The sequence below is a fragment of the Entelurus aequoreus genome, linkage group LG09 (assembly GCF_033978785.1).
Source record: "Entelurus aequoreus isolate RoL-2023_Sb linkage group LG09, RoL_Eaeq_v1.1, whole genome shotgun sequence".
Lineage (NCBI taxonomy): Eukaryota > Metazoa > Chordata > Actinopteri > Syngnathiformes > Syngnathidae > Entelurus > Entelurus aequoreus.
Genome location: NC_084739.1, coordinates 62,604,122 through 62,629,556, shown reverse-complemented (window position 1 = coordinate 62,629,556; position 25,435 = coordinate 62,604,122). Strand labels below are relative to the sequence as shown.

At 38.5% G+C, this 25,435-nt stretch overlaps 2 protein-coding genes and 1 long non-coding RNA gene across 5 annotated transcripts in view; 1 reads left to right on the top strand and 2 right to left on the bottom strand.

Annotated features, from left to right (window-relative positions):
* Window positions 1-4,822, bottom strand: part of LOC133657607 (protein bicaudal C homolog 1-like) — a 164,526-nt gene extending 159,704 nt beyond the window's left edge. For all 3 annotated transcript variants that reach the window (XM_062059117.1, XM_062059118.1, XM_062059119.1), the window contains exon 1: window positions 4,532-4,822. In XM_062059117.1, the coding sequence (XP_061915101.1) occupies window positions 4,532-4,709 (178 nt within the window). In that variant the 5' untranslated portion in view covers window positions 4,710-4,822. The remainder of the gene's footprint in view (window positions 1-4,531) is intronic.
* Window positions 4,823-6,383: 1,561 nt separating this feature from the next.
* On the bottom strand, window positions 6,384-19,285 carry LOC133657606 (ubiquitin-conjugating enzyme E2 D4-like). The gene is made up of 7 exons (XM_062059116.1): window positions 19,081-19,285; window positions 18,702-18,765; window positions 12,134-12,165; window positions 11,809-11,886; window positions 8,159-8,264; window positions 7,999-8,092; window positions 6,384-6,707 (listed from the first exon to the last, which is right to left on the bottom strand). Exons 1-7 carry the CDS (start codon window positions 19,102-19,104, stop codon window positions 6,662-6,664), a joined length of 444 nt encoding a protein of 147 aa, XP_061915100.1. The 5' UTR covers window positions 19,105-19,285; the 3' UTR covers window positions 6,384-6,661.
* On the top strand, window positions 10,975-11,639 carry LOC133656920 (uncharacterized). Its single transcript, XR_009827200.1, has 3 exons — window positions 10,975-11,209; window positions 11,436-11,539; window positions 11,618-11,639. It is a non-coding gene; the product is annotated as an uncharacterized LOC133656920 (long non-coding RNA).
* Window positions 19,286-25,435: the final 6,150 nt, after the last annotated feature.

The following is a 25,435-nucleotide window of genomic DNA, read 5'->3' as shown; positions in this document are numbered from 1 at the left end:
TCTGTGGTCAGATGAAAAACAAAAATGGAGCTGTTTGGCCACAATACCCAGCAATATGTTTTAAGGAGAAAAGGTGAGGCCTTTAATCCCAGGAACACCATACCTACCGTCAAGCATGGTGGTGATAGTATTATGCTCTGGGCCTGTTTTGCTGCCAATGGAACTGCTGCTTTAAATGGGACAATGAAAAAGGAGGATTAGCTCCAAATTGTTCAGGACAAGCTAAAATCATCAGCCCGGAGGTTGGGTCTTGTTGGGTGTTCCAACAGGACAATGACCTCAAAAGTGGTAAAGGAATGGCTAAATCCGGCTAGAATGAAGGTTTTAGAATGGCCTTCCCAAAGTCCTGACTTAAAGGTGTGGACAATGCTGAAGAAACAAGTCCATGTCAGAAAAGCAACACATTTAGCTGAACTGCAGCAATTTAGTGGTCAAGTGGTCAAGCAGAAGCTTGTGGATGGCTACCAAAAGCGCCTTATTGCAGGTCAACTTGCCAAGTAAGCAAATATTAACATTGCTGTATGTATACTTTTGACCCTCACATTTTCAGTCGAGCCATAATAAATTCATAAAAGAAGCAAACTTCATGAATGTTTTTAGTGAGCAACAAGTATGTGCTCCAATCACTACATCACAACAAAATAAGAAATGATTGTAAAGTCAAGACAGCCATGACATGATGTTCTTTACAAGTGTACGTACACTTTTGACCACCACTGTAATTTTGTGTGTGATGTGAATTATATTTATATAGCGCTTTTCTCTAGTGACTCAAAGCGCTTTTACATAGTGAAAGCTAATATGTAAGTTCCATTTAAAGCAGTGTGGGTGGCACTGGGAGCAGGTGGGTAAAGTGTCTTGCCCAAGGACACGACAGCAGTGACTAGGATGGCGGAAGTGGGGATCGGACCTGGAACCCTCAAGTTGCTGGCACGGCCAATCTACCAACCGAGCTATACTGCCCGCTCTGTGTGTACACAAAGCATAAACATCAGCTTTAGCTCATCACACTCACTCACTCACATATATACAGTATATATATATACATATACACATGTATGTATACATATACACTCACACACATATATATACAGTATATATATATACATACATACACACATACACACACATTTATATATATAAATGTGTATATATATTTAAAAATGTTTACTGAATGAGACACCTAGAATGTACATGAAAATAAAAAACGTGGGATTTACAATATAACTATGAATGATAAAACACTGAATATTGACAACAAGTTGAAGACTTACAATCACACTAGTGTGCCGTGAGATACAGTCTGGTGTGCCGTGGGAGATGATCTCATTTCACCTATTTGGGTTAAAAATATGTTTTGCAAAGCAGTAATTATAGTCTGCAAATGATGTGTTGTTGTTGAGTGTCGGTGCTGTCTAGAGCTCGGCAGAGTAACCGTGTAATACCATATCATATCATGTCAGAAACAGCGGGAGGCAGTGTGCAGGTAAAAAGGTGTCTAATGCTTAAACCAAAAATAAACACAAGGTGAGTGCCCCTAAGAAAAGGCATTGAAGCTTAGGGGAGGCTATGCAGAACCAAACTAAAACTGAACTGGCTACAAAGTAAACAAAAACAGAATGCTGGACGACAGCAAAGACTTACTGTGGAGCAAAGATGGCGTCCACGATGTACATCCGAACATGACATGACAATCAACAATGTCCCCACAAAGAAGGATAAAAACAAGTGAAATATTCTTGATTGCTAAAACAAAGTAGATGCGGGAAATATCGCTCAAAGGAAGACATGAAACTGCTACAGGAAAATACCAAAAAAAGAGAAAAAGCCACCAAAATAGGAGCGCAAGACAAGAAGTAAAACACTACACACAGGAAAACAGCAAAAAAGTCCAAATAAGTCAGGGTGTGATGTGACAGGTGGTGACAGTACACCTACTTTGAGACAAGAGCTATAGTGATGCATGCTTGGTTATGATTTAAAGTCATATCCAACAATTGCCACAACGACTTTTTACTGTCAACTGAGTTTAGTTTTTGAATGATTTCTGCTGGTGGTGTGCCTCCGCATTTTGTCAACGATAAAAATGTGCCTTGGCTCAAAAAAGGTTGACAAACACTGACCTATATCCAACATAATGTATTATTATATTATAACTGATCTTTTTGGTAACAGAGAATGAAGTGCACATTTGTAGTTATTCCACATATTTCTACACGATAAACAGATATGTAACACTAGTGAGCAGTACAGAGTGAATATGTAGTTGTTTATATAATAATAATAATAATAATCAGATATGTAACACTAGTGAGCAGTACAGAGTAAATATGTAGTTGTTTATATAATAATAATAATAACTCAGATATGTAACACTAGTGAGCAGTAGAGAGTAAATATGTAATTGTTTATATAATAATAATAATAATAACTCAGATATGTAACACTAGTGAGCAGTAGAGAGTAAATATGTAATTGTTTATATAATAATAATAATAATAATAATAATAATAATAATAACTCAGATATGTAACACTAGTGAGCAGTAGAGAGTAAATATGTAATTGTTTATATAATAATAATAATAATAATAACTCAGATATGTAACACTAGTGAGCAGTAGAGAGTAAATATGTAATTGTTTATATAATAATAATAATAATAATAATAATAATAATAATAACTCAGATATGTAACTCTAGTGAACAGTAGAGAATATGAAGTGACTTTTGGTATAGAACATATTTTGCTTTATTTATTATTAATGTGTTTCTTGCTACTTTATGTTGTATATTTTTATTATCAACAAATTAATTAAAGTGAAACAAAGTTATTGCTAGCAATGAGCTAACAAAATGCACATTTGTCGCATTTAATATCTTCCAAAGAGCACAAATTAATGAACGTCTAATGTTGCCAAACGTCTCTTCTCATGGTTCGTTGAAGAGAAATGTCAACTATTGCTCTCAGTGACCACCAATTAAAGCTAATTGAGGTCAAAGCTGAATGGCTAATTGCTGTAATGAGGTCACGTGACTCGCAGGGTGATTAAGTCAGACCAGGAGTAGAATGGAGTGCTTTGAAATACCTAGTAACATGAACTTTTAGATACCTAGTAACATCTTTTAAATACCTAGTAACACGAACTTTGAAATACCTAGTAACACAAACTTTGAAATACGTAGTATCACGAACTTTGAAATACCTAGTAACACGAACTTTTAGATACCTAGTAACACAAACTTTTAGATACCTTGTAACATGAACTTTTAGATACCTTGTAACATGAACTTTTAGATACCTAGTAACATGAACTTTTAGATACCTAGTAACATGAACTTTTAGATACCTAGTAACATCTTTGAAATACCTAGTAACATGAACTTTGAAATACCTAGTAACATGAACTTTTAGATACCTAGTAACATGAACTTTTAGATACCTAGTAACATGAACTTTTAGATACCTTGTAACATCTTTGAAATACCTAGTAACATGAACTTTTAGATACCTAGTAACACAAACTTTTAGATACCTTGTAACATGAACTTTTAGATACCTAGTAACATGAACTTTTAGATACCTAGTAACATGAACTTTTAGATACCTAGTAACATCTTTGAAATACCTAGTAACATCTTTGAAATACCTAGTAACATGAACTTTGAAATACCTAGTAACATGAACTTTGAAATACCTAGTAACACGAACTTTTAGATACCTAGTAACACGAACTTTTAGATACCTTGTAACATGAACTTTTAGATACCTTGTAACATGAACTTTTAGATACCTAGTAACACAAACTTTTAGATACCTTGTAACATGAACTTTTAGATACCTAGTAACATGAACTTTTAGATACCTAGTAACATAAACTTTTAGATACCTAGTAACATGAACTTTTAGATACCTTGTAACATGAACTTTTAGATACCTAGTAACATGAACTTTTAGATACCTTGTAACATGAACTTTTAAATACCTAGTAACACAAACTTTTAGATACCTAGTAACACAAACTTTTAGATACCTAGTAACATGAACTTTTAGATACCTAGTAACATGAACTTTTAGATACCTTGTAACATGAACTTTTAGATACCTTGTAACATGAACTTTTAGATACCTAGTAACATGAACTTTTAGATACCTAGTAACACAAACTTTTAGATACCTTGTAACATGAACTTTTAGATACCTAGTAACATGAACTTTTAGATACCTAGTAACATGAACTTTTAAATACCTAGTAACATGAACTTTTAGATACCTAGTAACATGAACTTTTAGATACCTAGTAACATGAACTTTTAAATACCTAGTAACATGAACTTTTAGATTCCTAGTAACATGAACTTTTAAATACCTAGTAACATCTTTTAAATACCTAGTAACATGAACTTTTAAATACCTAGTAACATGAACTTTTAGATACCTAGTAACATGAACTTTTAGATACCTAGTAACATGAACTTTTAAATACCTAGTAACATCTTTTAAATACCTAGTAACATGAACTTTGAAATACCTAGTAACATGAACTCCAGCTTCTTCCGGTCCACTCGGAACCTCTCCTCGGTCCACTCCGGGTCGGGTCCGCTCAAGTCCTCCTCGTCGCCGGGCAGAGGAGAGTCGGTGCTCCGCTCGCTGTTGGAGCCTTGGTCCGACTGCAAGTAGCCGCTCAGAGCGTCGCCCTGGGCCGCCATGGCGCTGCCGGCCGCTCGGGGAACTTTGCTTGTAAAAAAAGGTCACTTGGAGGTTAGATCATTGCTGCCTGCGACCTCCGTGCAGCCTCATTTTGTCCGACCTTCTGCGGGCTGAAAAAGAGTCCAGAAGTGCAACAAAGTCCTCGGGAAAGTTTGGCAAGTCCTCCTGCACCAAGACTCCTCCTCCCGGGACACTTTTTGCCTCCTCCATCCACTTCTTTCTTTCTCAAGACCTGCTCCAAGATAGTAGACTTTTATATTTATATTTATATATATATATATATGGATATATGCATGTGTGTGGGTATATATATATATATAGATACATATCTTCTTTTTTTTAACTATTTATTATACTATATTATTGTGTATGCACCTTAGGGGATCTGCTCCAAGAACTTCTGTTCTTCCAGCACTGCGATGGCATTACAAGATGAGAAGAATTCTTGCTTTAATGGACATTTCTGCACTTGATTTCTGCAGAGCCAGCATGCAGCTCTTTATGGGCCTGTTGAGGAAACACTCCACATCCTGTCAGGGGGGAAAGGGAAGCAATACGGGACACTTCAAAGATAACAAGCAGTCAAACACACCCGCTGTCCAAGTGAAAGAAAGCAGCATATATAAATATATATATATATATATAAATATATATATATATATATATATATGTTTGATTTACTTCTGCAATGTTTATACTCCTATTAGTGGTCATTTGTCCTGCAGCTCAATCATATTTCATCTAAATGTCGACACACAATAAGTTTACTTTTTTACATCACTGCACTTCATAGGCATGTACGACATTAGAATTAAATGGACCAAAGACTAGGAAACTATGATATTGTTTGGAATGGCCTCAGGCATGTGCAGTGCAAGTGAATGCTACCCTCTAGTGGACACTCAAGTCAGTTCCTGCCTGTTACAACCTGAATCATAATTTGGAGATCAAAAGTCGAAATTAAAAATCCTAATTATGAAATAAATTAAAATTATTTAAAAAGTCGTTACTATAAGATAGTCAACACTCAGACAAATACTCAAAATTATGCGAGTCAAAATTGAGATAAAATAGTATGAGAAATTGAAAATGAGATAAATCAAAATTATGAGTTGTAATTGTGACAGTCGAAATTGTGAAGCCAAAGTCGGAAATGAGTCTAAATTATGAGATAAATCAAAATAAATTGAGATGTCATAATTCAATTAAAATTATGAGTAACAATTGATACAAAGTTGAAATTGAGTCAAAATTATGAGATACATTTTTTTTATTGAGATAAGTCATCATTCAATCAAAATTATGAGTGACAAAAATTATGAAAGGCAAAATTATGAGATACAAAAGTCCTAAACAAGAGTCTAAATTATGAGATTAAAACATTAAATTGAGATAAATCTAATTACATCAAAATTATGAGACAATTTTGAGGTGAGATAAAAGGTCTAAATGAGAAGATAGAGTCTAAATTATGAGAAATAAGTTAAAACCAGATAAAGTGTCAGTTATGGGATAAAAAGTCTGAATTATGAAATAAATCTCTTATTTCATAATGATTGGAGATATTTGTAGGGGCAGAAACAGGCTTCAATAATAATAATCCACATAAATGATGAATGCAGGAACTGATCATCGTATTGTAAATAGTCACAAAAAAGAAGACAAAATGCAACTCAAATGTGTATGTTTTTAATGTAAAGTAAAACGAGCATAGTTTCATTCAGTATAAATCTCTCAAATGTATAATAAAATGAGGTATTCTCACCACTGCTAATGTCATAATTATAATAGTGATAGCGGTAATAATAATAATAATAATAATAATAATAATAATAATGATAATGCCAATTGAGAGTTGAGAAGGAAATGAACAGTCAATATAATTTGGGCCATGTCAAGTTTGAGTGGTGAAAGTGAAAGTGCTCCCAGCAGAACCAGTTCTGTTCACACTTCACATTGCATACTTCTGAGTCCATTCTCTGGCAAGTTTGTTGTACCTAGCAGAAAGAAACACACCACAACACCACTGTCACATATTTGTATACTCTTTGTGCATGCTGAAACAAACAACAACGACGTCTGTGCATACTGAAACAAACAAAAACAATGTGTGTGCATGCTGAAACAAACAAAAACAATGTGTGTGCATGCTGAAACAAACAAAAACAATGTGTGTGCATGCTGAAACAAACAAAAACAATGTGTGTGCATGCTGAAACAAACAGAAACAATGTGTGTGCACGCTGAAACAAACAAAAACAACGTGTGTGCATGCTGAAACAAACAACAACGACGTGTGTGCATGCTGAAACAAACAACAACGACGTGTGTGCATGCTGAAACAAACAACAACGACGTTTGTGCATGCTGAAACAAACAAACGACGTTTGTGCATGCTGAAACAAACAAAAACAATGTTTGTGCATGCTGAAACAAACAAAAACAATGTTTGTGCATGCTGAAACAAACAAAAACAATGTTTGTGCATGCTGAAACAAACAAAAACAATGTGTGTGCATGCTGAAACAAACAAAAACAATGTGTGTGCATGCTGAAACAAACAAAAACAATGTGTGTGCATGCTGAAACAAACAACAACAATGTGTGTGCATGCTGAAACAAACAACAACAATGTGTGTGCATGCTGAAACAAACAAAAACAATGTGTGTGCATGCTGAAACAAACAACAACAATGTGTGTGCATGCTGAAACAAACAAAAACAATGTGTGTGCATGCTGAAACCAACAAAAACAATGTTTGTGCATGCTGAAACCAACAAAAACAATGTTTGTGCATGCTGAAACAAACAAAAACAATGTTTGTGCATGCTGAAACAAACAAAAACAATGTTTGTGCATGCTGAAACCAACAAAAACAATGTTTGTGCATGCTGAAACCAACAAAAACAATGTTTGTGCATGCTGAAACCAACAAAAACAATGTGTGTGCATGCTGAAACCAACAAAAACAATGTGTGTGCATGCTGAAACAAACAAAAACAATGTTTGTGCATGCTGAAACCAACAAAAACAATGTTTGTGCATGCTGAAACCAACAAAAACAATGTTTGTGCATGCTGAAACCAACAAAAACAGTGTTTGTGCATGCTGAAACCAACAAAAACAATGTGTGTGCATGCTGAAACAAACAAAAACAATGTTTGTGCATGCTGAAACAAACAAAAACAATGTTTGTGCATGCTGAAACAAACAAAAACAATGTTTGTGCATGCTGAAACCAACAAAAACAATGTGTGTGCATGCTGAAACAAACAAAAACAACTTACTTCTGTCGGTCTGATTTGTATGTGTGTGCGATGTCCGGGACTAAGGGGTCGTCAGGGTTGGGGTCACATAGCAAAGAGCATATGGATAACAAGACTGGGACAAACAAATAAGGTTTGGGATTAGTCAACATCACATGAGTTGTAAACAAGTGTTTTCTACCTTTTGATACGGTGAGAGCAGGAGACCACTGTGACCTTAAGATGTCCAGGCAGATGCTGCCGTTGCTGTTTATGTTGGGGTGATAGATCTTTGTCTGAAAAGCCACCTGTGGGAGAAATGTACCTTCATTACAGACTACAAGGCACTACTTTTTTCCTATGCTTTGAAACCTGTGGCTTATAGAACGGTGCAGCTAATTTATGGATTTTTCTTCGCAAGCGGCCCTAATCTTTTGTATTCAAAACATTGTTGTCATAAACCACAAGCAGAGACCCTGAAAAAGTGTTATTGTTTGAGCTATGGCGCCATCTTTTGGACAAGTTTGCTCACTACAGGTGCTGCTCTACAGTATTTTATTCAGTTTAGTGCTTTGAACCGGAAGTACAAAGTATACAGGACTGTCTCAGAAAATTAAATTATTGTGATTAAGTTCTTTATTTTCTGTAATGCAATTAAAAAAACAAAAATGTCATACATTCTGGATTCATTACACATCAACTGAAATATTGCAAGCATTTTATTATTTTAATATTGCTAAATATGGCATACAGCTTAAGAAAACTCAAAAATTGTATCTCAAAAAATTTGAGTATTTCCTCAAACCAAGTAAAAAATAAAGATTTATAACAGCAAAACAAAATCAAACATTTAAAAATGTCAATGAATGCACTCAGTACTTGGTTGGGAATCCTTTTGCACGGATGACTGCATCAATGCGGCGTGGCATGGAGGCAATCAGCCTGTGGCATTGCTGAGGTGTTATGGATGCTTCAATAGCGGCCTTTAGCTCATTTGCATTATTGTCTTTCAGCTTCTTCTTCACAATACCCCACAAATTCTCTATGGGGTTCAGGTCAGGGGAGTTGGCAGGCCAGGACAGTAATGCCATGGTCAGTACACCAGTTACTGGTGGTTTTGGCACTGTGGGCAGGTGCCAGATCATGCTGGAAAATGAAATCATCATCTCCATAGAGCTTTTCAACAGATGGAAGCATGTAGTGCTCTAAAATCTCTAGAAGCGTCTGACTTGGGCTATGGAAAAGAAGCACCGGACAGTTGCAGAGTGGTCCAGAGTCCTGTTTTCAGACGAAAGCAAGTTTTGTATTTCATTTGGAAGTCAAGGCGCTAGAGTCTGGAGGAAGGCTGGAGAGGAGCAAAATCCAAGTTGCTTGAAATCCAGTGTGAAGTTCCCACAGTCAGCAATGGTTTGGGAAGCCATGTCAGCTGCTGGTGTTGGTCCACTGTGTTTCATCAAGTCCAGAGTCAATGCAGCTGAGGACCAAGAGATTTTACAGCACTACATGCTTCCATCTGTTGAAAAGCTCTATGGAGATGATGATTTCATTTTCCAGCATGATCTGGCACCTGCCCACAGTGCCAAAACCACCAATAACTGGTGTACTGACCATGGCATTACTGTCCTCCATTGGCCTGCCAACTCCCCTGACCTGAACCCCATAGAGAATTTGTGGGGTATTGTGAAGAAGAAGCTGAAAGACAATAATGCAAATGAGCTAAAGGCCGCTATTGAAGCATCCATAACACCTCAGCAATGCCACAGGCTGATTGCCTCCATGCCACGCCGCATTGATGCACTAATCCGTGCAAAAGGATTCCAAACCAAGTACTGAGTGCATTAAATGACATTTTCAAATGTTTGATTTTGTTTTGCTGTTATAAATCTTTTTTTTTTTTACTTGGTCTGAGGAAATATTAAAATTTTTTGAAATACGATTTTTGAGTTTTCTTAAGCTGTATGCCATAATCAGCAATATTAAAATAATAAAAGGCTTGCAATATTTCAGTTGATGTGTAATGAATCCAGAATGAATGACATTTTTATTAATTTTTTTTTAATTGCATTACAGAAAATAAAGGCCTTTATCACAATATTCTAATTTTCTGAGACAGTCCTGTATCTGCGGCTTATTGTCCGGTGTGGCTAATATGTGGAAAAACATTTTTTCCTTCTGAAATGTAGTGGGTGCGGCTTATACACCGGTGCGCTCTATAGTCCAGAAAACACGGTATTACTAATGTGCATGAGTGAAGTCTTGATAAGTGTGGAGAGTGTTTTCCATTTTTCCCATCATCCCTTGTAATTGATTTAAATGGGTGTCATTTTGAATGTTTTATGTTGATTAAACGTGTTATAATATCCACAAAGTTCAGTGAGCAGGTTGTGTAATGTGTGACCTTGTTTGTTACATTTTTGCGTTAGTTGATTTTTTTCCGCACCGTGACTAGGGAAGGTTGTTTGGATTAAATGCTACACTTCATAGACTTGAAAGTACCGTATTTTCCGCACCATAAGCCGCACCTAAACAAAATTTTTCTCAAAAGCTGACAGTGCGGCTAATAACCCGGTGCGCCTTATATATGGATTAATATTAATATTTATTTTCATAAAGTTTAGGTCTCGCAACTACGGTAAACAGCCGCCATCTTTTTTCCCCGTAGAAGAGGAAGCGCTTCTTCTTCTACGGTAAGCAACCGCCCCCATAAAAGAGGAAGCACTTCTTCTTCTACTGTAAGCAACCGCCAAGGTGAGCACCCGCCCCCGTAGAAGAAGAAGCGCGCGGATATTACGGTTCATTTAATTCGTGTGTTTCTGTAAAGACCACAAAATGTCTCCTACCAAGAGACACGCGTACAAGGTCCCACTAACTTTTGATATTCATGTGAACCGCACTGTGGATACAACGGGAACACGTACGGTGAATATTCGCACCACAGGGAATGAGAAGTCGTCCTTCAATGTGGTTCTAGCTTGCCATGCTAACGGACAGAAACTTCCACCCATGGTGATATTCAAAAGGAAGACCTTGCCAAAAGAGAACTTTCCAGCCGGCGTCATCATAAAAGCTAACTCGAAGGGATGGATGGATGAAGAAAAAATGAGCGAAGAGACCGGGTGACTTTTTTCACGCAGCTCCGTCCCTGTTGATCTACGACTGCATGCGCGTCCACATCACAGATGGTGTCAAAAAACAAGTGAAGCACACCGAAGAAGAATTCGAGGGATTTGTGGATGAGTAATAACTTCAGAAAGTGAGCTTTAAATGTTTATTTTGTGTGTTGTGTGACACTAACGTATGAGCAACGTTGAGTTATTGATGTTGCTATTGCTCAGCACTATTTTGAGTGTTACTATTTTTGTGATTGCACATTTGCACATTACATTTTGGGAGTGAACAGAGTTGTTAGAACGCTGGTTTGTAATATATTATTAAAGTTTGACTGACCTATCTGACTGTTTTTTTGACATTCCCTTTAGCGTAGCGCAGGTGCGGCTAATAACATGGGGCGGCTAATAGGTAAACAAAGTTTTGAAATATGCCATTCATTGAAGGTGCGGCTTACAACACGGGGCGGCTTATGGTGTGGAAAATACGGTACATTTAATGGCAGAATGACTTTCGATTGCCATGAAAAAAGCAGCAAAATGTCATCAACCAGACCACTGGATGCTGGCACTTTGTACGGAAATACCCCTCCCATTGAACTTGTGCTGCCTCCTGGCCCAAATAGAAGATGCCAGCCAGCCTCATCTATGTAAGTTGACACTATAAATCCATATACTGGTCAAAGTTATGACGCAATCCATACTTCTTTAAGCTAACATGTGCATGTGTGAGTTGGAAACCTACCTTGGGTGGTTTAAAAGGGTAGTCTGTGGGGAAATGGACAGAAAGGAAGAACACGCCTCCATGATATGGGCTGTCATTCTGAGAAAGAAAGGGAATTTATGAAATAAAACTCATGTACTGCATAACTCAACTCATTGGCAGGCTATTGTCACAACAATGTGAGAGCTTTCAATGTGTCACACGAGCAGAGAGTGTGCCAGTCTGAACTGTTTCAAACAGGTGAAAAGGTGTTCAAGTCAACATAAAGCAGCCATTGTGCACACATCCAGAAGCAGCCTTTTACAAGGAAAAAAGAAGAAGAACCAAACATCTAGAAAAGGCTCACCGGTCCTGTGATGGTAGCTTGCCAATGGAACACTAGGAGAGACAAAAGAAGGTTATTAGGCAACTAGAAAAGAACAGTTCTCTTAGAAAATTACACCACGGCAAGGCCTAAGACTGCAGATCCTCAAACTGTGCTACGAGCACAGGATTGCTTTTACAACAGCTACAAATACAAAGATTTCTTCAAAACTTAAGGTACGGTCTAAACTAAAAGATAACCTGGGAGTACAGGCTGCAAGATGAACCTTAAAGGAAAGTCTATAGTGACCACTGATGAAAACAAAAAGTGACCGCTACAGACAGGTGGCCACTATACGCAGGTTGGCCGCCATTCTGAATTTCCATATATGTTGACCTTTAAACAATTCCGTATACATGTACGTGTGCATTTAGGGCTAGGCCAAACACCAGTACTGTAGTTAATACCATACATGTACGTGTTCATGTAGGGCTAGACCAAACACCAGTACTGTAGTTAATACCATACATGTACGTGTGCATGTAGGGCTAGGCCAAACACCAGTACTGTAGTTAATACCATACATGTACGTGTGCATGTAGGGCTAGACCAAACACCAGTACTGTAGTTAATACCATACATGTACGTGTGCATGTAGGGCTAGGCCAAACACCAGTACTGTAGTTAATACCATACATGTACGTGTGCATGTAGGGCTAGGCCAAACACCAGTACTGTAGTTAATACCATACATGTACGTGTGCATGTAGGGCTAGGCCAAACACCAGTACTGTAGTTAATACCATACATGTATGTGTGCATGTAGGGCTAGACCAAACACCAGTACTGTAGTTAATACCATACATGTACGTGTGCATTTAGGGCTAGGCCAAACACCAGTACTGTAGTTAATACCATACATGTATGTGTGCATGTAGGGCTAGACCAAACACCAGTACTGTAGTTAATACCATACATGTACGTGTGCATTTAGGGCTAGGCCAAACACCAGTACTGTAGTTAATACCATACATGTACGTGTGCATGTAGGGCTAGGCCAAACACCAGTACTGTAGTTAATACCATACATGGTCGTGTGCATGTAGGGCTAGGCCAAACACCAGTACTGTAGTTAATACCATACATGTACGTGTGCATGTCGGGCTAGGCCAAACACCAGTACTGTAGTTAATACCGCTGTATTTCAGAAACCAGTATGTATTTGAGACATACCATTTTTCTTTATGTGCCTTTGTTACAGTGGTTTGCTCTTCTTTGGCTCACCCCGCCTCTTGCATGTTTACGGAGGCTTCTTTGATGATGCACATCAAACTTTAAAAAAAAAATATATATATAGTGCCTCATTGCTGACATCTCCACTTCAGAGTGATGCAATGCTTTGGTCAGCGACTGCACTTTGAGGTTGTTTGCTCAATGTAAAGGTTTTTTTTACAAATATAATCTATTATTATTATGTCGTTTGCCCCTTCATGGACAATTATACTTTTCATCATCTGATGGTATTTCAGGATGTCCGGCGTTTTCTCTTTAATGTCCGTAATGGTGGCACCGGGAAACAGCATGCCCCCCTAATGCGGACGTGCTACACCATGGAATCACCAATATTGAAGGTAGTGGGAGTGTCTGCTCGATCGTAAGGGGGGCAAACTCGGTCAGGTACTCCACCACCAACACCAGTCCCCCGGGTGAGATCTCTCGTCATGTGAGACGAGCGGGTGGAGTGCCTGCGTCGGAAGGAGGAAGAGCAGGGCGGTGTAAAACCTGGCTGATGGAGGGCAGGTGAGTGGAGAGAAGGCTGCAGCTTCCTGGCGCATTTTCATCAATGGCACACATGTAGTTAACAACTAGTCATTAGTTATCTGTCAAAGGGGTATTAATGAAATGCAAAATCTAATTTCCGAGTACAGTGGGCAAAGACAATTTATTGAAAGACTCTGTGTGTGTGTGTGTGTGTGTGTGTGTGTGTGTGTGTGTGTGTTAGGATTGGATGATTATTGTAAAATTAATCACAATTATTTTGATTGATAAGGAAATCACAAATAACACCATTATTCAATCATTTGAAAAGGTAGGTATTTCAAACTAAAACTCAATTTCAAATATAATTTAAAAGACTAAAGATTAGAAATGAGTAACAAATTATCCACAACAAGTAAAATAATATTAGTAATCACAATGAATTACAAATAAAAAATCTGTTTTACTATTTTAATTTTGGGGAATTCTGTTTTTTTTACACTTATTTTACAACTGTGTGCTGTTTGTGTCATTAAAATGTTTGTTAATTAAATGCAAAAATCCCCACATTTGTTGATGCAATAAATCTTTGGGACAATTTTGACCAGTATTTGAAGTCAAAGCATAATACTTGCGTTTTAAGTACATTATGCTTGTGTAAGGTACACATAAATGTTCCTTCTCCTCAAAATGAAAGCGTTTCACTCACATTTATGTCAGTTTGTGTGATATTTATTGCGTTCAACGGAAGAATCCGCTCTTCACCAATTCTGTGATTCTGGTGGTAGTTACATGAAAGCGGAGATCATATGCATTACTGTTTGTGTTGTGCTTAGTGATTGTTGATGAGGCATACTAAGTAGCAACCACGGTGAGATCCCAAACGTGCTCTTTTTCCCCACTCAAATGCTTCTCATCGGTTTCATTGTCACAAGCACTTCATTGTCGTTTTTTCTAGATTATATTTATTTGATCGTGAGAAGCCACAATGGAATTGGAAATTGGATGAATTCTCCAGCGCTAGTGTAGTATATAAACATTTTGCAAGCAGGAGGTAAATGGAATTTAAATAAAAGTTTATAAATCGCTTTTAAAACTAATGTATATACTCTAGCTTTGGATAGATCCTGCTTAGACCAGTTGACCTGCCGCTTTTCTTTTCTACATTGTCCCTCATCTCCTGCATGGAGAAGACACCAGGGGGTCAAGGATAATCTCTGGAGAGGTACCAGTCTGGAGGCTGTCCCAAGTAGTGTAGGGGGTTGACCACTCTTCTATGCATCAGTTGGTGACGTCTCCGTGTTGTGGACTTGTCCACATGCAAGAAGATCCCCCGCCTGCTTCCCGGTGGATTGGACTCTCACATAATCTTCTAATGTAAGAATTTAAATAATTGTACACACTCGGCATCCTTTCCAGCCCGTCACCCAGGAAGTGGGTTCCAACATCTGCCTCCCGCTGTCGTCTGCATATTGTGATCACAACAAACCATGTTCCCGACATCTACAAAGCAATTAGCTACCAGCTGCCACCTACTGATATGGACGAGTATTACACGGTTACTCTGTCGAGCTCTTGACAGCACAGACTATTTCTAACCCAATTAGGTGAAATTACATAATTTCCCACGCCACACCAAACAATATCTCACGGTACACTAGTGTGCCGCTTTTTTGAGGCAAGGCACATTTTTTTCATCAAAAAATCCGGAGGCACACCACCAGCTGAAAACGTTAAAAAATTAAACTCCACCAGGTTCTCCCCGTGCCTTATTTTGAGTTTGTTGGTGTTTTCCTGTGTGTAGTGCTTTAGTTTTTGTCTTGTACTGTTATTTTGGTGTTTTCCTGTAGCAGTTTCATGTCTTCCTTTGAGTGTTATTCCCTGCACCTGCTTTGTGTTAGCAAGCAACGCTATTTAAGTTGTTGCTATCCTTCTTTGTGTGGACATTGTTGATTGTCATGTACGGATGTACTTTGTGGATGCCGTCTCTGCTCTACACGCTGCAAGTTTTTGCTGTCATCCAGCATTCTGTTTCTGTTTACTTTGTAGCCAGTTCAGTTTTACTGTCGTTTTACATAGCCATCCCTATGCTTCATTGCCTTTTCCTTTTGTTCATTTTTGGTTTAAGCGTTACATACCTTTTTACCTGCACGCTGTGGTCTGCATATTGGGATCACAGTTCTACAGCAGAGTTCTACACAGCACGGACACTAAGGAACGGCACAGTATTTGCAGATTATAATTATTGATTTGCAAAAAAATATTTTTTGGACCAATTAAGTGAAGTTGCATAATTTCCCACGGCACACCAGACAATATCTCATGGAACACTAGTGTGCCACGGCACAGTGGTTGAAAACACTGCTCTGGAGGACATGGTGCATCCTCCCCTCCTAGTTTTCGCATTGTAAGTTGTAACTTACACTGTAAGGCTCAGACTCCCAAAATGCAACACGGAACGACACAGGAGGTCCTTCATACCGACAGCCATCAGACTGTATAGAGCATATGTTCCTTGACTGCACTTAAATGTAGGGTATATGTAGAATATATTTGTATATTATATATAATATATTTTATTATTTATTATTATTCTTGTCTATTGTGAGCGAACTGAGGTGCTGAATTTCCCCCAGGGATCAATAAAGTACTTTCTATTCTATAAGTCTGTGTTTTTCCACCACTGTGCCGCGGCACACTAGTGTGCCGTGAGATACAGTCTGGTGTGCCGTGGGAGATGATCTAATTTCACCTATTTGGGTTAAAAACATTTTTTGCAAAGCAGTAATTATAGTCTGCAAATGATGTGTTGTTGTTGAGTGTCGGTGCTGTCTAGAGCTCGGCAGAGCAACCGTGTAATACTCTTCCATATCTGAAGGTGGCAGCAGGTAGCTAAAGTCGGAAACAGCGGGAGGCAGTGTGCAGGTAAAAAAGGTATCTAATGCTCAAACCAAAAATAAACAAAAGGTGAGTGCCCCTAAGAAAAGGCATTGAAGCTTAGGGAAGGCTATGCAGAACCAAACTAAAACCAAACTGGCTACAAAGTAGACAAAAACAGAATGCTGGACGACAGCAAAGACTTACAGTGGAGCAAAGACGACGTCCACAAAGTACATCCGAACATGACAATCAATGTCCACACAAAGAAGGATAAAAACAAGTGAAATATTCTTGATTGCTAAAACAAAGTAGATGCGGGAAATATCGCTCAAAGGAAGACATGAAACTGCTACAGGAAAACACCAAAAAAACAGGAAAAGTAAAACACTACACACCACAAAAGTCCAAATAAGTCAGGGTGTGATGTGACAGACGGTGACAGTACACCTACTTTGAGACAAGAGCTATAGTGATGCATGCATGGTTATGCTTTAAAGTCATATCCAACAATTGCGACGACGACTTTTTACTGTCAACTAAATTTCGTTTTTTAATGATTTCTGCTGGTGGTGTGCCTCCGCATTTTTTCAATGAAAAAAATGTGCCTTGGCTCAAAAAAGGTTGAAAAACACTGCTCGAAGGCAGTTGTCCCCAACCACCGGTCTGGGGACCGGTACCGGTCCGTGACACATTTGCTACCGGGCCGCAGAGAAACATTAAATCATTTGTAAAGGACTGCATTTTCTCCGACTTAACTTTCGCCTGTCCCACTAGACACACCAATTAGCTTGTTTATAGATGTACAATAAGACTCCTTACAGGAAGATGCCATTTGTTATAACTTTGTGACATGATACAATGCACATTAATGAACATACAGTATAAAATATAATTGTGACAGATTATAGCCAAAGGCTGATTCCCATCTGCAGTCCCCAGCAGGTTGATGGTAACCTGCTGTGGATCACATTGCCAGGAAACAAGCCCAGGGCTCCCACTAATTCAGCGTTATATTTTTCATGCACTTATTTATGCTGTATTTATCTGGAACAAGTGGAAAGCCGGTCCCTGAAAATAATGCCTACATCAGTCCTAGTTTTCGCATTGTAAGTTGTAACTTACATTGTAAGTTGTAACTTACAATGCCAAATCTAAACCCTTCAATTTTATTTTGTTTTTTTTCCTCCCTCAATTGTGTGCATTTCTCCTGTAACTACATCATGATGAATTATTCTTATATGTCGTTTCTACATGTCAATAATACAACTAGTAATGTCGGCAGAAGAAGAGTTAAACTAGTAATATTGATTGATTGATTGAAACTTTTATTAGTAGATTACACAGTTCAGTACATATTCCGTACAAATGACCACTAAATGGTAACACCCGAATAAGTTTTTCAACTTGTTTAAGTCGGGGTCCACGTTAATCAATTCATGGTAAATATAACTAGTAATGTCTGCAGAAGAATAGGTAAACTAGTATTAGAACTAGTAATGTCTGCAGAAGAAGAGGTAAACTAGTAATACAACCAGTAATGTCTGCAGAAGAAGAGGTAAACTAGTAATGGATCTAGTAATGTTAAGAGTTAAACTAGTAATACAACTAGTCATGTCTGTAGAAGAAGAGGTAAACTAGTAATACAACTAGTCATGTCTGCAGAAGAAGAGGTAACCTAGTAATACAACTAGTCATGTCTGCAGAAGAGGTAAACTAGTAATACAACTAGTAATCAATCAATGTTTATTTATATAGTAATGCCTGCATAAGAAGAGGTAAACCAGCAATACAACTAGTAATGTCTGCAGAAGAAGAGGTAAACTAGTAATACAACTAGTAATGCCTGCAGAAGAAGAGGTGAACTAGTAATACAACTAGTCATGTCTGCAGAAGATAATTTAAACTAGTAATAAAACTAGTAATGAGAAGAGGTCAACTAGTAATACAAGAAGAGGTAAAGACAACAACTTACTGTCCTCTCCTACCGGTCCAGCCGAGCATGATGCAGGAGGGTCCCTCTGCAAGTCATTCAACTCCTACAATAATAATAAATCCTCAATTGACGTGAAATGAGTGAAGACATTGGATGATAAAATGGCAGACAAAACAAAGCAGAGCGACACGCCTTACTAGCTATGCTAGGCTAACTGCAAGCTAACTAGCTTACTCATCATGCATGAAAGCTAATGACGTTCATGTTTGGGACTCAAAGATAAACCTTTTAATGGCTTCACATTGAACTTTAAATGGTTTACAACAACACTAGTGGGCAAAGGTTGATGAATTAAAAGGGACTATATCCACATTTCCTGACTCCATCGTGCATGAGAAGAAGAATTACACCAACTCACCTTCTGTATTCTCTTCAAAGCCATGACAAGTGCTGGAGCTCGACGACGAGGCTGCGAGGGACGGCGGCGACCAGGCGACAGCTGTCAACTGCAACTAAAGCGCACTTTTTGTGATGTTTGTTTGCTTTACTGGCGGACTGCTGCTCTTTTGTTTCCGCCTTTTTGTTCCACGACGGAAGAGCTTGAAGGTGTCGCGGTGCATTGTGGGGGATGTAGTGTGGAGGGACTCCTCTTCTTAAAGGGGCCGCGCTAAATTGCACTTACTAAAAAAAAAACAGCCGGAGAAAACATTAAAATTAAACATTTTAAGGAAGAATTTACATGTGCATTTCAAGTATTTCAAGTTTCTACAGAGTCATGAACTTAACTCAGATGATACAATTGTTGATGACTGAAATATGCTGATAGCAACCCAACCTAACCCATACATGCCAACCTTGAGACCTCAAACCCGCATACATATGTATGCATATATATGTATGCATATATATATATTAGGGATGTCCGATAATATCGGTAAATGCATTAAAGTGTAATATCGTAAATTATCGGTATCGTTTTTTTTTATTATCTGTATCGGTTTGTTTTTTTAATTTTTATTTTTTAATTAAATCAACATAAAAAACACAAGATACACTTACAATTAGTGCACCAACCCAAAAAACCTCCCTCCCCCCATTTCTTTCTGTTATCAATATTCTGGTTCCTACATTATATATCAATATATATCAATACAGTCCGCAAGGGATACAGTCCGTAAGCACACATGATTGTGCGTGCTGCTGCTCCACTAATAGTACTAACCTTTAACAGTTAATTTTATTCATTTTCATTAATTACGAGTTTCTATGTAACTGTTTTTATATTGTTTTACTTTCTTTTTTATTCAAGAAAATGTTTTTAATTTAGTTATCTTATTTTATTATTTTTTTTAAAAAGTACCTTATCTTCACCATATATGGTTGTCCAAATTAGGCATAATAATGTGTTAATTCCATGACTGTATATATCGGTTGATATCGGTATCGGTTGATATCGGTATCAGTAATTAAAGAGTTGGACAATATCGGAATATCGGATATCGGCAAAAAGCCATTATCGGACATCCCTAATATATATATATATATATATATATATATATATATATATATATATATATATATATATATATATATATATATATATATATATATAATATATATATATATATATATATATATACTACCGTTCAAAAGTTTGGGGTCACCCAAACAATTTTGTGGAATAGCCTTCATTTCTAAGAACAAGAATAGACTGTCGAGTTTCAGATGAAAGTTCTCTTTTTTTGGCCATTTTGAGTGTTTCATTGACCCCACAAATGTGATGCTCCAGAAACTCAATCTGCTCAAAGGAAGGTCAGTTTTGTAGCTTCTGTAACGAGCTAAAGTGTTTTCAGATGTGTGAACATGATTGCACAAGGGTTTTCTAATCATCAATTAGCCTTCTGAGCCAATGAGCAAACACATTGTACCATTAGAACACTGGAGTGATAGTTGCTGGAAATGGGCCTCTATACACCTATGTAGATATTGCACCAAAAAGCAGACATTTGCAGCTAGAATAGTCATTTAGCACATTAGCAATGTATAGAGTGTATTTCTTTCAAGTTAAGACTAGTTTAAAGTTATCTTCATTGAAAAGTACAGTGCTTTTCCTTCAAAAATAAGGACATTTACATGTGACCCCAAACTTTTGAACGCTAGTGTATATATATCACGGGTGTGGGAAAAAATCGATTCGAATTCGAATCGCAATTCTCACGTTGTGCGATTCAGAATCGATTCTGACCACTGTGTTACATGGCCTTTAAAGAATGTGAACATGTATCATAACATGGAAATCTAAGAGAACGTGTTGTGAATGAGGATGCTTGTGGACTGGGAATTTTTATTTAATTTTTTACACATTTTTATAAAAAAAAAACAGTTTTTCCAACGTATTACATTTTAGACGATTTCTCTTCTTAGTTATTATTTTTCCAGCTGTAGAAAAGACCCGCTCACAGGGCACAGAGGAGGCGTCAATGCGACACAGTTCACGTATCGGTCACGTGACCGAAACAGCTCATGATCGGTCACGTGACTTTCTAAAAGCGGTACGTGCACCGACACAGGGTTTTGCTCTATGAGCTCGACGCATGCGCCGATGTATCGGTGTTGCCGGACCCATCACTACTGTATCCAGTTGAAGTGAAGTGAAGTTAATTATATTTATATAGCGCTTTTCTCTAGTGACTCAAAGCGCTTTACAAACCCAATATGTAAGTTCCATTTAAAGCAGTGTGGGTGGCACTGGGAGCAGGTGGGTAAAGTGTCTTGCCCAAGGACACAACGGCAGTGACTAGGATGGCAGAAGCGGGAATCGAACCTGGAACCCTCAAGTTGCTGGCGCGGCCACTCTACCAACCGAGCTATGCCAGTTATTCCTGTTTCCTGTTTCCTGTGTCCTGGTTCCCATTTGCTGTCTCAAGTTTGCCTGTTTCCTGTTTCCTGTTTCCTGGTTCCTATCTGCTGTCTGAAGTTTGCCTGTTTCCTGTTTCCTGTTTCCTGGTTCCTGGTTCCTATTTGCTGTCTCAAGTTTGCCTGTTTCCTGTTTCCTGTTTCCTGGTTCCTGGTTCCTATTTGCTGTCTCAAGTTTGCCTGTTTCCTGTTTTCTGTTTCCTGGTTCCTATTTGCTGTCTCAAGTTTGCCTGTTTCCTGTTTCCTGGTTCCTGGTTCCTGGTTCCTATTTGCTGTCTCAAGTTTGCCTGTTTCCTGTTTCCTGGTTCCTGGTTCCTATTTGCTGTCTCAAGTTTGCCTGTTTCCTGTTTTCTGTTTCCTGGTTCCTATTTGCTGTCTCAAGTTTGCCTGTTTCCTGTTTCCTGTTCCTGGTTCCTATTTGCTGTCTCAAGTTTGCCTGTTTCCTGTTTCCTGTTTCCTGGTTCCTGGTTCCTATTTGCTGTCTCAAGTTTGCCTGCTTCCTGTTTCCTGTTTCCTGGTTCCTGGTTCCTATTTGCTGTCTCAAGTTTGCCTGTTTCCTGTTTCCTGTTTCCTGGTTCCTGGTTCCTATTTGCTGTCTCAAGTTTGCCTGTTTCCTGTTTCCTGTTTCCTGGTTCCTGCTTCCTATTTGCTGTCTCAAGTTTGCCTGTTTCCTGTTTCCTGTTTCCTGGTTCCTATTTGCTGTCTCAAGTTTGCCTGTTTCCTGTTTTCTGTTTCCTGGTTCCTATTTGCTGTCTCAAGTTTGCCTGTTTCCTGTTTCCTGGTTCCTGGTTCCTATTTGCTGTCTCAAGTTTGCCTGTTTCCTGTTTCCTGTTTCCTGTTTCCTGGTTCCTATCTGCTGTCTCAAGTTTGCCTGTTTCCTGTTTCCTGTTTCCTGGTTCCTGGTTCCTATTTGCTGTCTCAAGTTTGCCTGTTTCCTGTTTCCTGTTTCCTGGTTCCTGGTTCCTATTTGCTGTCTCAAGTTTGCCTGTTTCCTGTTTTCTGTTTCCTGGTTCCTATTTGCTGTCTCAAGTTTGCCTGTTTCCTGTTTCCTGTTTCCTGGTTCCTGGTTCCTATTTGCTGTCTCAAGTTTGCCTGTTTCCTGTTTCCTGTTTCCTGGTTCCTGGTTCCTATTTGCTGTCTCAAGTTTGCCTGTTTCCTGTTTCCTGGTTCCTGGTTCCTATTTGCTGTCTCAAGTTTGCCTGTTTCCTGTTTTCTTTTTCCTGGTTCCTATTTGCTGTCTCAAGTTTGCCTGTTTCCTGTTTCCTGTTTCCTGGTTCCTGGTTCCTATTTGCTGTCTCAGGTTTGCCTGTTTCCTGTTTCCTGTTTCCTGTTTCCTGGTTCCTATTTGCTGTCTCAAGTTTGCCTGCTTCCTGTTTCCTGTTTCCTGGTTCCTGGTTCCTATTTGCTGTCTCAAGTTTGCCTGTTTCCTGTTTCCTGTTTCCTGGTTCCTGGTTCCTATTTGCTGTCTCAAGTTAGCCTGTTTCCTGTTTCCTGTTTCCTGGTTCCTGGTTCCTATTTGCTGTCTCAAGTTTGCCTGTTTCCTGTTTCCTGGTTCCTATTTGCTGTCTCAAGTTTGCCTGTTTGCTGTTTTGTGTTTCCTGGTTCCTATTTGCTGTCTCAAGTTTGCCTGTTTCCTGTTTCCTGTTTCCTGGTTCCTGGTTCCTATTTGCTGTCTCAAGTTTGCCTGTTTCCTGTTTCCTGTTTCCTGGTTCCTGGTTCCTATTTGCTGTCTCAAGTTCGCCTGTTTCCTGTTTCCTGTTTCCTGGTTCCTATTTTCTGTCTCAAGTTTGCCTGTTTCCTGTTTCCTGTTTCCTGGTTCCTGGTTCCTATTTGCTGTCTCAAGTTCGCCTGTTTCCTGTTTCCTGTTTCCTGGTTCCTGGTTCCTATTTTCTGTCTCAAGTTTGCCTGTTTCCTGGTTTCTGGTTCATGTTTTCCTTGCATTTTTTGGACTAGAAAATAATTTTTTGTCTTGAAAATCAACTTTTACCTTGAAAATCAGTCTTTACCTTGAAAATCAGTTTTTATCTTGAAAATCAACTTTTACCTTGGACATTAAAACATGTTTTCCTGCACCAAAACGGCCATCTCTGCATCTTGGGGTTCGTCACCTTTACTTCCTGACACAAATCAACATGCTGGCCTTATGGTTTGCATATTAGTCTTACAGTCCCGGGTTTAGACGCGGGTTCTAATCTGTGTACACATCACTCATTCACACCAAACTACACAATTATCCTCTTCTCTCTGTATGGAATAATTAAATGCCATTTTTTACCTTTATCCTTTAGATATATGATATATATCAGACCTGGGCATTCTGATACAGATATGATATGATACAGATATATACTATCATCATAATACAGTCATCACACAAGTTAATCATCAGAGTATATACATTGAATTATTTACATTATTTACAATCCGGGGTGTGGGATGTGGAGGGGGGCCGGGGTTAGGTTTGGTTGATATCAACACTTCAGTCATCAACAATTGCATCATCAGAGAAATGGACATTGGAACAGTGTAGGACTGGCTTGGTAGGATATGTACAGCAAGTAGTGGACATAGAGAGAGAGAGATCAGAAAGCATAAGAATAAGTATCTACATTTGATTATTTACATTTGATTATTTACAATCCGGGGAGGTAGGATGTGGAAGGGAGGGTGTTAGTTTAGGGTTGAAGTTGCCTGGAGGTGTTCTTTTAGTGCGCTTTTGAAGGGTCTTCACTTTGGTGTGGTTCGTTTAGTGTTGGCGCTGGTATTTTTGTTGTGGGGCCGAAAGCAGAACATACAAACAAATGACAAATGGGGTTGAGAACGTCTTTGGTTATTTTTGCATTCTGCTGTATTCACAAACCAGGAAAAGCATTTCAAATATACCTTTTAAAAGTTTGTGTTCGATTGTATTATCTGACCACAGAACTTTCCTCCAAAAGGTCTTATCTTTGTCCATGTGGTGTCAGATGAAACAAAAATGGAGCTGTTTGGCCACAATATCCAGCAATATGTTTGGAGGACAAAAGGTGAGGCCTTTAATCCCAGGAACACCACACCAACCGTCAAGCATGGTGGTGGTAGTATTATGCTCTGGGCCTGTTTTGCTGCCAATGGAACTGCTGCTTTAAATGGGACAATGAAAAAGGAGGATTAGCTCCAAATTGTTCAGGACAAGCTAAAATCATCAGCCCGGAGGTTGGGTCTTGTTGGGTGTTCCAACAGGACAATGACCCCAAACACACCTCAAAAGTGGTCAAGGAATGGCTAAATCAGGCTAGAATGAAGGTTTTAGAATGGCCTTCCCAAAGTCCTGACTTAAAGGTGTGGACAATGCTGAAGAAACAAGTCCATGTCAGAAAAGCAACACATTTAGCTGAACTGCAGCAATTTAGTGGTCAAGTGGTCAAGCAGAAGCTTGTGGATGGCTACCAAAAGCGCCTTATTGCAGGTCAACTTGCCAAGTAAGCAAATATTAACATTGCTGTATGTATACTTTTGAGCCTCACATTTTCAGTAGAGCCATAATAAATTCATAAAAGAAGCAAACTTCATGAATGTTTTTTTGTGACCAACAAGTATGTGCTCCAATCACTACATCACAACAAAATAAGAATTATTGGTAACTCAAGACAGCCATGACATGATGTTCTTTATAAGTGTACGTACACTTTTGACCACCACTGTATACATACATACATACATACATACATACGCACATATGATACTTATGAAATATATTGTGTTTTATGTGGGTTTTTGATGAAAAATGACATCTGGTGCACTCTTGGTGGGATGACACGGACAAAACTGGGTGAAATAAATATTCAGGTCCACCTGGCAAAAAAAGCTTAAGTCAG